The sequence below is a fragment of the Tenrec ecaudatus genome, chromosome 2 (assembly GCF_050624435.1).
Source record: "Tenrec ecaudatus isolate mTenEca1 chromosome 2, mTenEca1.hap1, whole genome shotgun sequence".
Classification (NCBI taxonomy): domain Eukaryota; kingdom Metazoa; phylum Chordata; class Mammalia; order Afrosoricida; family Tenrecidae; genus Tenrec; species Tenrec ecaudatus.
Genome location: NC_134531.1, coordinates 198,480,436 through 198,492,364, shown reverse-complemented (window position 1 = coordinate 198,492,364; position 11,929 = coordinate 198,480,436). Strand labels below are relative to the sequence as shown.

The 11,929-nt window shown below is 37.2% G+C and overlaps 1 protein-coding gene and 1 pseudogene across 1 annotated transcript; one reads left to right on the top strand and one right to left on the bottom strand.

The window, feature by feature from the left end:
• Positions 1–1,719: 1,719 nt before the first annotated feature.
• On the bottom strand, positions 1,720–2,408 carry LOC142441193 (transcription elongation factor A protein-like 4; annotated as a pseudogene).
• A 7,626-nt stretch (positions 2,409–10,034) lies between these two features.
• LOC142440338 (olfactory receptor 2L2-like) lies at positions 10,035–10,985 on the top strand. The gene has a single exon (XM_075542802.1). It carries the CDS (start codon positions 10,035–10,037, stop codon positions 10,983–10,985), a length of 951 nt encoding a protein of 316 aa, XP_075398917.1.
• The last annotated feature ends 944 nt before the right edge of the window (positions 10,986–11,929 follow it).

Genomic DNA, 11,929 nt, shown 5'->3' with positions numbered 1-11,929 from the left:
ATTATGAGTCAGCATTGAGTAATTGGCAGTGGGTTTGGTTTTTGTTTATAGATTGAATAATAGAATGAGAGGACAAAACCTTGGTGCACGCAATTGTTATTCCTTTGTTCTGTTCACACTACTGTCTCTTGATCCGTGCACAAGTTCTGCACGAGCACATTGGAGTGCTCGAAAAAAACATCTTTTCAAAGCTATCCATGGTCTGTTATGATCTACATAGTCGAATGCCTATGTATGAGAAATAAAATGCAAGGAAACATCTTTCTGAAATTCTCTCTTCTGATAAGAACCATCTGACCTCAGTAATGAATGATATGCCTTGGTTCACATGTTCTTCTGAATCCTGCCTGAACCTCTGGCAGCTCACTGTCAATGTCTTGCTACATCCATTGTTGGATGACATTCAGCAAAATTTACGCTTATGTGATATCTATAATATTGGTCTAGTTGAGCATTCTGTTGAGTCTTCTTGCTTTGGATTGGGTACAAATATGGACCTCTTCCGGTCAGTTGGTCAAGTAGCTTTCTTTCGGATTCCACAGTGTAGATGTATAAATGCTTCCAGGGCTTCAGCAGCTTGTTGAAAGACTTCAATTGGTATCCCATCAATTCCTGGAGCATTGTTTCTTGCTATTGCTTTCGGTGCAGCTTGGAATTCTTCCTCTTGTACTACTGGTTCTTTCTCATTTGCTACTTAACTTCCTGAAATAGTAGAATGTCAACCAGTTCTGTTTGAACAGTGACCCTGTTCAATTTATTTGGATGCTTCCTTCTTTGTTCAGTATTTTGCCCCTATAATCTTTCCATAGTTCAACTCAATGCTTGATTTTTTTCAATTGTTTCAGTTTATGATATGCTGAGAATGTCCTTCCTTTTGGTTTCCTAAGTTTAGATCGTTGCACATTTAATTTAATTTTATTTTGTTTTCCCCAGTTGCCTATTAAATTTTCTGTTCAATTCTTTGACTTTATCATTTCTTCCATTTGCCTTAGCTAATCTACAATTAAGAACAAGTTTCAGAATCTCCTTTGACATCCATACTGATCTTCCCTTGCCTGTCTTTTGAATGACTATTTACTTTCTTCATGAATGATGTCTTCCCACAGCTCATAAGATCTTCATTTGTTAGTGTTCAATGCAGCAAATCTGTTCTTGAATTTATATGGGATATAGTCAAGTTCATATTTTGGTTATTGTGGACTTGTTTTCACTTCCTTAGATTCAACCTGAAATTCTATGAACAATTGACAGTTTGTTCCAGTCAGCTTCTGGTCTGATTTTAGCTTCCCCTATTGAGTGTCTCCATAGTCTCTTCCCACAGTTATAGCTAACTTCCATGTATTCTTTCTGGAGAATTCCTCCGTGAGGAATTTTGTTTATTGAAAACAAGGCATTTGTCATGAAAAATTGTTTGTCTTCCAAAATGCCATCTTTAGTTTCATTTCTTTTTATTATGGTTCTACAAACTGTTTTAATTGTAGAATGCACCATAACATTTTTTTTTAATTTCATGTAATGGGTGAAAATCCCCAACTGAAACACAGAGCGCTGTAGTTGGGTCAGAAGGCTATTGGTACCTACAGGGATGCCTAAAGCCAAGTGTCAGCATGAGGTTAAAGCACAGAGCCCGGCAAATGTCTGCCAGGTAAATACAAGAAAGAAGCGAGCAAGGTTGATCATGTTCAAATCAGTCACAACATTAAATGAAGCTCAAAGGCACTACACATAAGCAATGTCTCCCAAACCTCTCTCTTGGGTCCTATGGCTACTCCGAAGTTCCCTTGGCTCTCTAGGGTGGAAGGGATTCTGCAAGCTTCTTTGTATCCACATAAAGCCCTCCAATTTCTGTTTGAATTTCTTCACCTCATCCTCCACCATTGCCATCTCATCAAACTCTCTTATCATCTCCTCATTGCTCAAATGCATATCATGAATGGCTTCCTTATACTCCTTGAGGTGCTCAGCCAGTCCTTTATTGGTTTTTCTTTTTTCTTTTCTGGGGACATCATCCTGAGCTGGGTGCTTGGCTGCAGTTGGTTTCACCTGCTGGCTTTTCTTTGGGCTTCCCCTCACCCTCAGCCTTTCCCTTATCCTTTGGCATCTCCTCATCTGCCTTTCCCTCATTTCCTAACTTTTCCTTGCCTTCCATTCCTAACTTTCCTTTGTCTTCTGTTCCTAACTTTTCCTTGCCTTCTATTCCTAACATTTCTTATCCTCTGTTCCTAACTTTTCCTTGTCTTCTATTCCTAACTTTCCTTTGTCATCTGTTCCTAAAGTTTACTTGTCTTCTGTTCCTAATTTTTCCTTGTTTTCCGGAGAGCCAGTGGCTTCTGGCTTTTCCTTAGTCAGGTTTCCACCTTTTCTTGTTTTTCAGGCTTTCCTTCATTTTCAGTGTTGAGTTTTTCCATGTTGGTATCTCCTTTCCCTGTCCTGCAGGGCTTCTGGACAACTTCTCCTCTGTCTATAGCATGGAGTGCTTGGAATTACAGATGCACCAACCTCCGCCTTCCTATCCACTATCACAGCATTCCGCAAGCATTCTGCAAACAATCGAGAGGGGCCTCACACTCACCTGAGGAACCTGGGCTGACAGTAAAGAGCCCAGGGGCCTAAACAGAAGGCTCCGGGCCAGAACGCTGGAAGGACCGTTGGGCATGCGGAGCGGGTGCGCAGGTCGGCAGCCTCAAGCTTCATTTCTATCACTTCATTTTTATCTATATTTTCCAATGACTCTACTTTCTTCTGTGTTTACAACTTTACATTTCAATCGAAAATAATTATTAATGCATCCAGATTGCATTGATAAAATTTTTCATCAATTTATGATGTAAGACAGTAGAATTCATCAATTTCTTCATCACTAGCTTTGGTGGTTGCTGCATAAATTTGATTATTGTTTTCCTTATAATAATGGTGTTATAAAATATTTAGTCAATCTAATAAAAATAAATAATTAATGCAATGAGTGTTCTAATTTCTCGGCATCATCTCCAGAATTTCTTATTTTCTGTTTTATTGAATTTTGCTAAAACTGCATTAATTGTTCAAAATAATTGTTTCTGTCTTAAAACCCAACGATGTCTCTGATGATATTGTGTCTCCACTTTCAAGGAAATCCAAACAATACAAATATTATATGCATTGACTAAGGTTACTAAGTATAATGTTTTGTAGTTTTGGCACTACCTTGTGGTATTTAAGATAACCATCATTGTTTTTTATTGAGTCATATTATCCCATTGCACAAATGTACCCAGTGTTTGTTTATGTGTACCTCTATAATCAGAGTTTTCGGTTATCTCCACATTTCTGCTATTATGGAAACTGCTGAAATAGATATAGATGTGTGTATATCTTTTATTGTTGTATTCTTCCTTTATTTACATAAGAAATGTCGGGGTTATAAGGTACTTGTATTTTCCTTTAAGGAAGTACCATACTCATATCCATGGTTATGGTACAATTCTAGAGTCCTACCAGTAATGGAAGAACATTCGTATATAAAAAGCCACATACATAAAGCATAAACAGGAAGTAAACAAAACAATAACAATGACTGAAAACATATAAAAGCAAGCAGAAATGTGAAAAATTGAAAAAAAGCTTAAAATGGGGCAAAAAGGAGATCACACTATCACAACTTCTTGTGAGATCACACAAGGCAGCACCTTGCTCGTGGGTCCACAGCCAGCAAAACAGCATCACCTGAGAGGACCATTCAACTTGCCCTTCAAATAATTGAATACTGGTATACTAGGAAAAGAGTGAAGCCACAGGAAGATAAAGCAGTAGGCCAATCCCATAGTGCAATTAGCTGCAGGCAGTTTGTAAAAGAAGTACTATGGGTCTCCCAGAGAGAGCCCAATGCTCTCTGACTCCTCTAAAACAACACAATTCAAACAGAAATCAGCCCCAATGACCTCAACTAAGAAAACAGGAGAAACAAATGGCAATGTCGGATGATGTCCTGAAATAAACAACGTACATAGAAGACTTTGATCTCCCACAGAAAGACATTTTCCAAATGCTGCTTGGAGTCATACAGGATATGAGGGAATAATACAGAAAAAGAATGAAATAATAGAGGAGATAAACACCATACACCAAAGGGAAATACAAGAGCTTAGGTATAAGATAACAAAAACCAGCAGCAAGATCACGAACATTGGCCAACCAAATGGAGGAGGCAATGAACTGCACCAATGACATAGAGGAAAGTCAAGCAAATGATTACAAATATGAAAAAAGTCCAATGAGATTATCAGAGAAGCTGAAGAAAACCTAAGAGCTATATCTGATGCTATGAAGAGGAACAACATCAGCAGCAGTCCATGATATTTTCAATGTTCTTTTCCAGCACCACAATTGAAATGCATTAATTATTCTTCTGTCTCCCTTATTTAATATTCAAGTTTCACATGAATATGAGGCAATGGAAAATACTATGACTTGGGTCAAGTGCATCTTACTCCTCAAAGTTACATTCTTTCTTTTCAATACTCTAAAGAGGTCTCGTGCAGCAAACTTACCAAATGTCTTCTCATCTCTGGACTGCAGCTTCCATGACTATTGATTGTGGATCCAAGCAAAACAAAATCCTTGACAACTTCAACATTTCCTCCATTTATCATGATGTTACCAATTGGTCCAGTTGTTCGGATTTCAGTCCTCTTTACACTGAATTTTAATCCATACTGAAACCTGCAATCCTGGATCATCATCAGCAAGTGCTTTAACTCTTCCTCGATTTCAGCAAGCAAATTTGCGTCATCTGCATATCTCAAGGTATTAATAAGCCTTTCTCCAGTCCTGGTGCCATTTCTTCTTCATATAAGCCAGCTTTTCTAATTATTTGCTCTCATAAAATCTAGTGATGAAGAAACTGAAGAATTCTACCAAAGTTTTCAGTCTGATATTGATCAAACATATATAAATATGTATTGATAATCATTGATAATTAGAGTGGAAAAGTTGGAAGCTAAGAGGAAGAAACAGTAGTTAGAAAATATCATCTTTGTTATATATATATAAAGTCAGAAATTACATGATAGAATTTTGTAAGACAAATGAATTCTTAATTTCAATTACCTTTTCTTCAACAACTCAAAAGAATCTACACATGGACTTCTCCAGATAGAATACACAGAAATAAAATTGACTGCAACTGTTGGAAGAGATGATACACAAGCTCAATATTAGAAGCTAAAACCGGGCCAGGGGCTGACTGTGAGGCAGACTATCAATATCTCATATTTAACTTCACTTCAGAAAGGGTCTCCTCTCTCCAGATTATAGTTATTTTGTCCTCTTTGTTTCCACAGAAGTCTGTCTTTTAAAAAATCTAACATTTTGGTCCAGAGGATAGACTGGTAGGCTTACCAGTTGGTCACCTCACAAGCACTAAGGTGGAAGGGACAAAAACTGATTGACTTAACTCTATTCTTGAAAACCAATTACAGCAGCTACCCAAAAGTGAAATAACAAATAAATCAAACTGAACTTGCTGCCATTGAATGCTTAATGAATTAGAGTGAGCCCCATGTTGGTTTCTGAGACTGTACCTGTTCACGAGAGTAAAAAGCCTAGTCTTTCTCCACAGCTGCTGGTGCTTCTAACTGAAGATCACAGTCCAAGAAGTAACCGCTACACCACCAATGCTCCTGAAATAATAAATAGATGACTTTCAAATGGTTTGAAAACTCTTGATTTCCACCACCTGCATTCTTCCCTCAGCCCTCCCAGTGACAGTAGTGGTAGCAGTCACTGGGATTCACAGAGCACCCTATTCAAGGGGAATTAGATATCTGGTTCTGGAGTTAATAGTGCCTGACATATACTACAACATAGGTGGACTTCAAAGATATTATTCTGACAATGAGCTAACCATAGAAGAGTAGATGTAAACAACCTCACTGTCAATCAATAGATGGATTTTTTAAAGCTATAGACATGCAGTGGAATACTACTCAACCCTAAAAATAAATAAAGTAATTATGACATGGATGGAATAAGTTGATTATAAAAAGATAAATAGCTTAGGGTTTTAGTTTCATGAAGTAAATAAATGAATAGACACTAAAATCTATTATAGTGGTTACCATTAATAAGAGTAGTGAGAAAAAGGAACTCATGATGTAGGGAGTACTGAAGTTCTGTTAATTGTACTTAGTTTGGGACACCAACTCATAATGGTTGCATAGCAAAATAAAGTAATATCACTGTATTATACAGTAAAAATGCTAAATTGGCAATGTTGAAATTTATAAAAAAGAGATAGTTTACACATTTACATATGTATTATGGAAATTCATCAAGATGTGTTACTTTTTAAAGGTTAATTTTAATATAAGTAAATTAAACCAAGGAAGTTCACTTTTAAAATATCAACTATACTTTTTTGTAAATGAACAATACTGGACGGTGACTATTTTTCTTTAGAAATTTCCATTATCATCTCATTCTTCCTCTATCTATGGCTAATTGCAGTCTGGGGATGGACTCCCAGGAGGTAACTCCCAAGAGTCCCCCAATTCTGTCATACATACTTCAGTAGACTTTATGGACAGATTTAGTCTGATCTAGAAGTAGGTACTGAGCCTTCATACTTAGGTATTTTAACTGAGCCAGATGTGGAGCAGAAATGTTATTCTTTTTCTCCCCAGGAACCCATAAATATGAAAGATAATGTTTCTTGAAGCAAGACGATTAATGGAATTCCCAGGAGCCATGCAGCAGGAAAGAATGGCTGAAGCTACTGGAGTCTCATCAGAAAACAGTAACTAGACAAGAGGAAAAGGACGGGAGAATGTTATTGTTTTCCTATTAATAAAACAATTGTTTTCCATGCAGGAAGTTAACTCTTGTTTACCTAGTCCCAAAGCTACAAAGTTGGAGCTGAAACCTATCAACAAAGAAAGAGCAGGTAAGTTTGGGCCACACGAAAAAGATAGTGCTTCTCACAATAGGTCGTTAATGGAGGTAAGAGGTAAAGATGATTTGCAGTGCTTTAGATTATTATATGAGGGCATTGGTGCCCAGTGGTAGGATTCACATCTTCAACACAGCAAACCTGGGATTGATTCAATACACTTCATGTGCAGGCGACACTCCCCTCTCAGCAGAGATTTGCACGTTGCTGGAGTGCTGAGCAAACTTCAGCAGAGGTTTAAGACTAAGGCAGACCAATTCTTGAGATCTGTTGAGTTTTTTTCTAAAAATCAGTTCATGAAAGAATTCTGTCAGAATGGTCAAAGCCATAACTAATCCTGGGGTGGTACAGGATCTAGCAGTTTTAGTTCCCTTGTGCATGGATTCTCTGTGATTTAGGGGTTCTACAGCAGCTAAAACAGCAACAAATAAAAATGTAAATTATTAATAAGAACAATAAAAAATTTTAAACCCATTCAATTGACTTAATATGAACTCCTCATGACTATTGATTCTGACTCAGACACCGTGCAGGGCAGAGTAAACATTTTGTCACAGAGTGGTTGGAGAGTTTGAATGCTGATTCTTTGGTTAGCAGTGCAAAGCAACACATCACCCACTACACAACCAGCTCCCTTACTTGAATATTAGAACTTAGTCCTTATGAAGAGAGAATTTTAAAGCAGCTTCCTGATTTTTAGTATTTCCTCACTCTTTGACTGATAGCTGACACAGAGAGGACAGGCTGCTACCTCCATCACTTCCATCCCCTCTAACCCACCCTGCACTCCCAAGATGCACTTAGGGTTCTATAAACAGTCAATGGTTAATACATGCAAAGCACTCGGACAGTTAATAAGACCTCCTTATGGGTTAATAATAAATACTATTATGATTATTATTAGCATAGCCTCTGGTTATACTTCCTTTAGAGGGAAACAAGCATGTCTATGTATAGTTTGTTTGCTGAGGTTACCACAACCTGGACCAACAGAGCAATGTCTAGGTCCTCTATGGCAGAGATGTTGCTTCTCTTTTCAGTCATCATCTTTCTTAGAAACGTAAGGGAGTTTAGGAAGGCAGAGTTATGGATAGTAGCTCTCATGTCATTCTTGCAAACATCAAAAATATAAGACTTTCATTCGGAAAGATTTACAAACACTTCGAAATCTCATAGACTGTCACTATGAGTAAGAAATGACTCGAAGGTGGTGGTTAAGAGGGAAGTAAGTGAAGTAAGTGAATGTTGACATTTTCGACTAAGTAATGCCATTTGAGTTCAATTTCCTTTTTGTTTATTTCTAGAATTAGCCTAGATTGATATTAACCATTTAATATTGAACAAAAACATTTCAATTTTGACAGAAAGTATTTTTAATATGGTGTTTGTGCATCATTTAGTTAAGACTGAATATGTACCCAGTTAATTTCATATTTTATTACTGAATTACTATTTCAACATAATAAAATATGGTCCTTGTGCATTTATCAAAACTTACTGAACTTTTATAATTTTAAGGAAGAGTAACTCTCAGGGAATAAATAGGTGAAACTCCCTTTTTACAAACGAGAAAATTATATAAACACATATTAACAACTCCTTATTAATTTTTAAATCACAAAAATATTTTTTGAAAGAAACAAGATCTTCTTTAAGTGCAAGGAACACTTTTATACCATATCCCTAGACCAAAAGTATGTAATTATATAAACCATCCACCTAACATATATTTTCAATATACAAAAGATATCATACTTAATTTGATAGTATGTGAAATGGTACTTGAAAGAAGCTTGCATTTGACATAGAGACAATAATAATTATCATCATTTAGGTGCCAAACATTTGCTTTATCATTCTTATAACTTGCTATTTTGGAGTTTTTCTCCATTTCTCATTTTTAATCTAAGGTTGATTTAATCTATCATGCTTAATAATGCTTCCTTGTTAAAACAAGAACATGGTCATATTTTACATGTAATAATTGAGGTTTTTGGAGCATCATTTTCATGACCATTTCCTTCATTACTTCACTCCTGAGAAAAATATAAATATCTTTGTAAGGGGAAACATTTGCATGCACAAAATTGAGGGATAGTAAAAAGCATCATTATTAAGAAAATCCCCAATAAAAGAGACCCTAGATCCTTGAGTAACCTAAGGAAATAAAAATCCTGAGAACCAAAGTGGTGTCACATGCTTATCGTGACTCTACACTGAAGTGTAATACTAATAACTCAGAGTAGTATAGAATGCTTTAACTTCTTTATCACAAATTGAGGAAGGCATAGGATAAAAATAGCTATAACATAAAGCTTTTAAGGATATTATTGAAATAAAAGCAAAATTTTGTGATTTCCTGAAATAAGAAAAGGCATTGCATATAAATCACCAGGCCACACAAAGGAAATCAATTCACTCTGAATGGGGTTGAATATTTGAGAATTATATTTGTAGCTGGCGGTAAAAGTAAGGTTTTATGTGTTGATTTGGGGAAAACTTCCATGCAGATTTGGTATCTTCAAAATATTTTCAGGAAGTTTTATTTTACTCTATAGGAAAATACTCTATAGGACAGTACCTTTGGACAATACCTGAAAGATCTAGAGACAAAGAGGCTGCCATAGGTTATTCAATGAGTAAAGAGATTATGCAAATACAAAGATAAACTAGAATAATAAGAGAACTAAAGAGATATCAAATGAAATAGAAAATTATGGTGGAAAACGACATTTCAAAAATGTGAAATATGCCAAACTAAAAAGTGCCACCAGGTCAGATTACATTAAAAATATATATACCAAAAAGAATGGTAACGTTAGAGGTTATCATTCATTAAAGGACTAAATATTCACATCTTAAAGGTCAGATACACTCTAGGATAAGACACCATTGATATCTACTACACATCTTATGCTTTAATGGAATTTTGCTATGATTTATCATTAATGTGAATGTACTAGGACTTTTTGGTTTTAATTCTGGTTAAGGTGTACATATAAGAAAATTCGCTGATCTAGAGACATACGTATTTTAACAAAGTATATGTCTCCTATTATTTTGCCTCTGTAGATTTTCTACTCAAATAAAGCATTTGAATGAAAACATGGACCAATATAATGAAACTTCAAATGACTTCATCCTCCTAGGGCTCTTTCCCGGGTTTGGGCATCCACACCTCCTCATCCTCATTATCATCCTCATCTACACCATGGCTTTTACTGGAAACGCTCTGCTGATCCTGCTTATCTGGCTAGACATGAGGCTTCACACCCCTATGTACTTTCTCCTTAGCCAGCTTTCCCTCATTGACCTATCTTACATCACCAGCACCGTCCCTAAGACAGTAGCAAACTACTTCACAGGAAGGAAGAACATTTCCTATTTTGCCTGTGCGGCTCAGTTGTTTTTCTTCCTCACCCTTGGCCTTGCTGAATGCATCCTCCTGACCCTCATGGCTTATGACCGCTATGTAGCTATCTGCAACCCCCTAAGATACACAATCCTCATGAGCCCCAAAGTCTGTCTGCAGATGACAACTGTAGTTTGGGTTGGGGCAGCTTTGGCTGCCCTTGTCCATACTATCTATCCAATGCATTTCCCTATCTGTGGCTCCAGGAAAATTAATCATTACTTTTGTGAGATGCCTGCCATCTTGAGACTCTCTTGCGTGGACACATCAACCTATGAGACAGTGAAATTTGTGTCAACTATTGTGTTCCTTCTGATTCCATTTGTTCTTATATTGTCATCCTACACACTCATCTTCCTCACTGTCCTCAGGATGAACTCCCGCAAAGGAAGAAACAAAGCCTTAGCCACTTGCTCTTCCCACCTAACAGTGGTGAGTCTCTACTTTGGTCAGGCCATCTTCATCTACATGACACCCAGCTCGTCCCACACACCTGAACAAGACCAGATAGGAGCTGTACTTGGCACCATCGTGATTCCCATGCTTAATCCACTCATTTATAGTCTGAGGAACAGGGAAGTGGTAGGGGCTCTAAGGAAGAAAATGGAAAGGTGTTGCCGCTATGTGCATACTGTGTTTCCATAGGGTCCTCAGAAATGTTGCATCCTCCATCTGCAGAGTACCCATGGACAACTCAAATCCTAACATGGTTTTATTATAACATTGACAACATAACATCATGAAAGAGAGAAAATATTAAGGTTAGAGAATATTTGGATTTTCTTGTTGCGGTGGAGCAGTTTTTAGTGCCATAGTGGTGTCTTCAGTATAGTGTAAGCCTCTTAAGTGTTATTTACCATTAATCTTGCATGAAAATTTATGGATTTTCATGTTCGCATCAAACTGATCTCCATCACCTTGATCAACTTCGATGTTGATTCTAGAACAACAAATCCCATGATTGATATTTCTTATTTTAAAATCATCTTGTCAATGCTTGTTTTCATTCATCTAACTACTCTAAATGTCCAACGCTGATTCTCCATTCACAAGGAGAGCAAAGACCAATTGTCCATGGAAACATCCCAGGTAATTCTCCTTTCTCTACTTCTAATTTTACCTAATAATATTTTAAAATTTTATCCAGACATGTCATAAAGTTCCTTCAGGGCTGCTAATAAATGTCCAAAGGGCATGCTATTCCCCTGTAAGCATTCAGCTCACACGTGGTGGGTCAGCAAACCCAGTTCCCTGAATTAAGTGTGCAGAGACACCGCATTTCAGTAAACCTCAGTCTGAAGGCACTCAGCTCCACCTATATGAGTCAGAAAACCCAGAACCCCCATTTAAGTGCCCGGGGCCAGCCTACTCTGCAAGTCAGATTCCTGTCCCACTCTATGAGTGTCACCTTGTTCTGCTGCTGCTCCTCTGATATCACAGCTGTCTTCTGGATCCAGAAGGTTCACTCTTGGGTATCTTTGGGTCGAGAAGATATGCTCCACTCCTGGCTCGTGTTGGTATTGGGATTCCTTCTGCTGCTTCTCAGGGCTCATTTTTTATCCAAGAGAATGGCATTCCAATAAATCCAG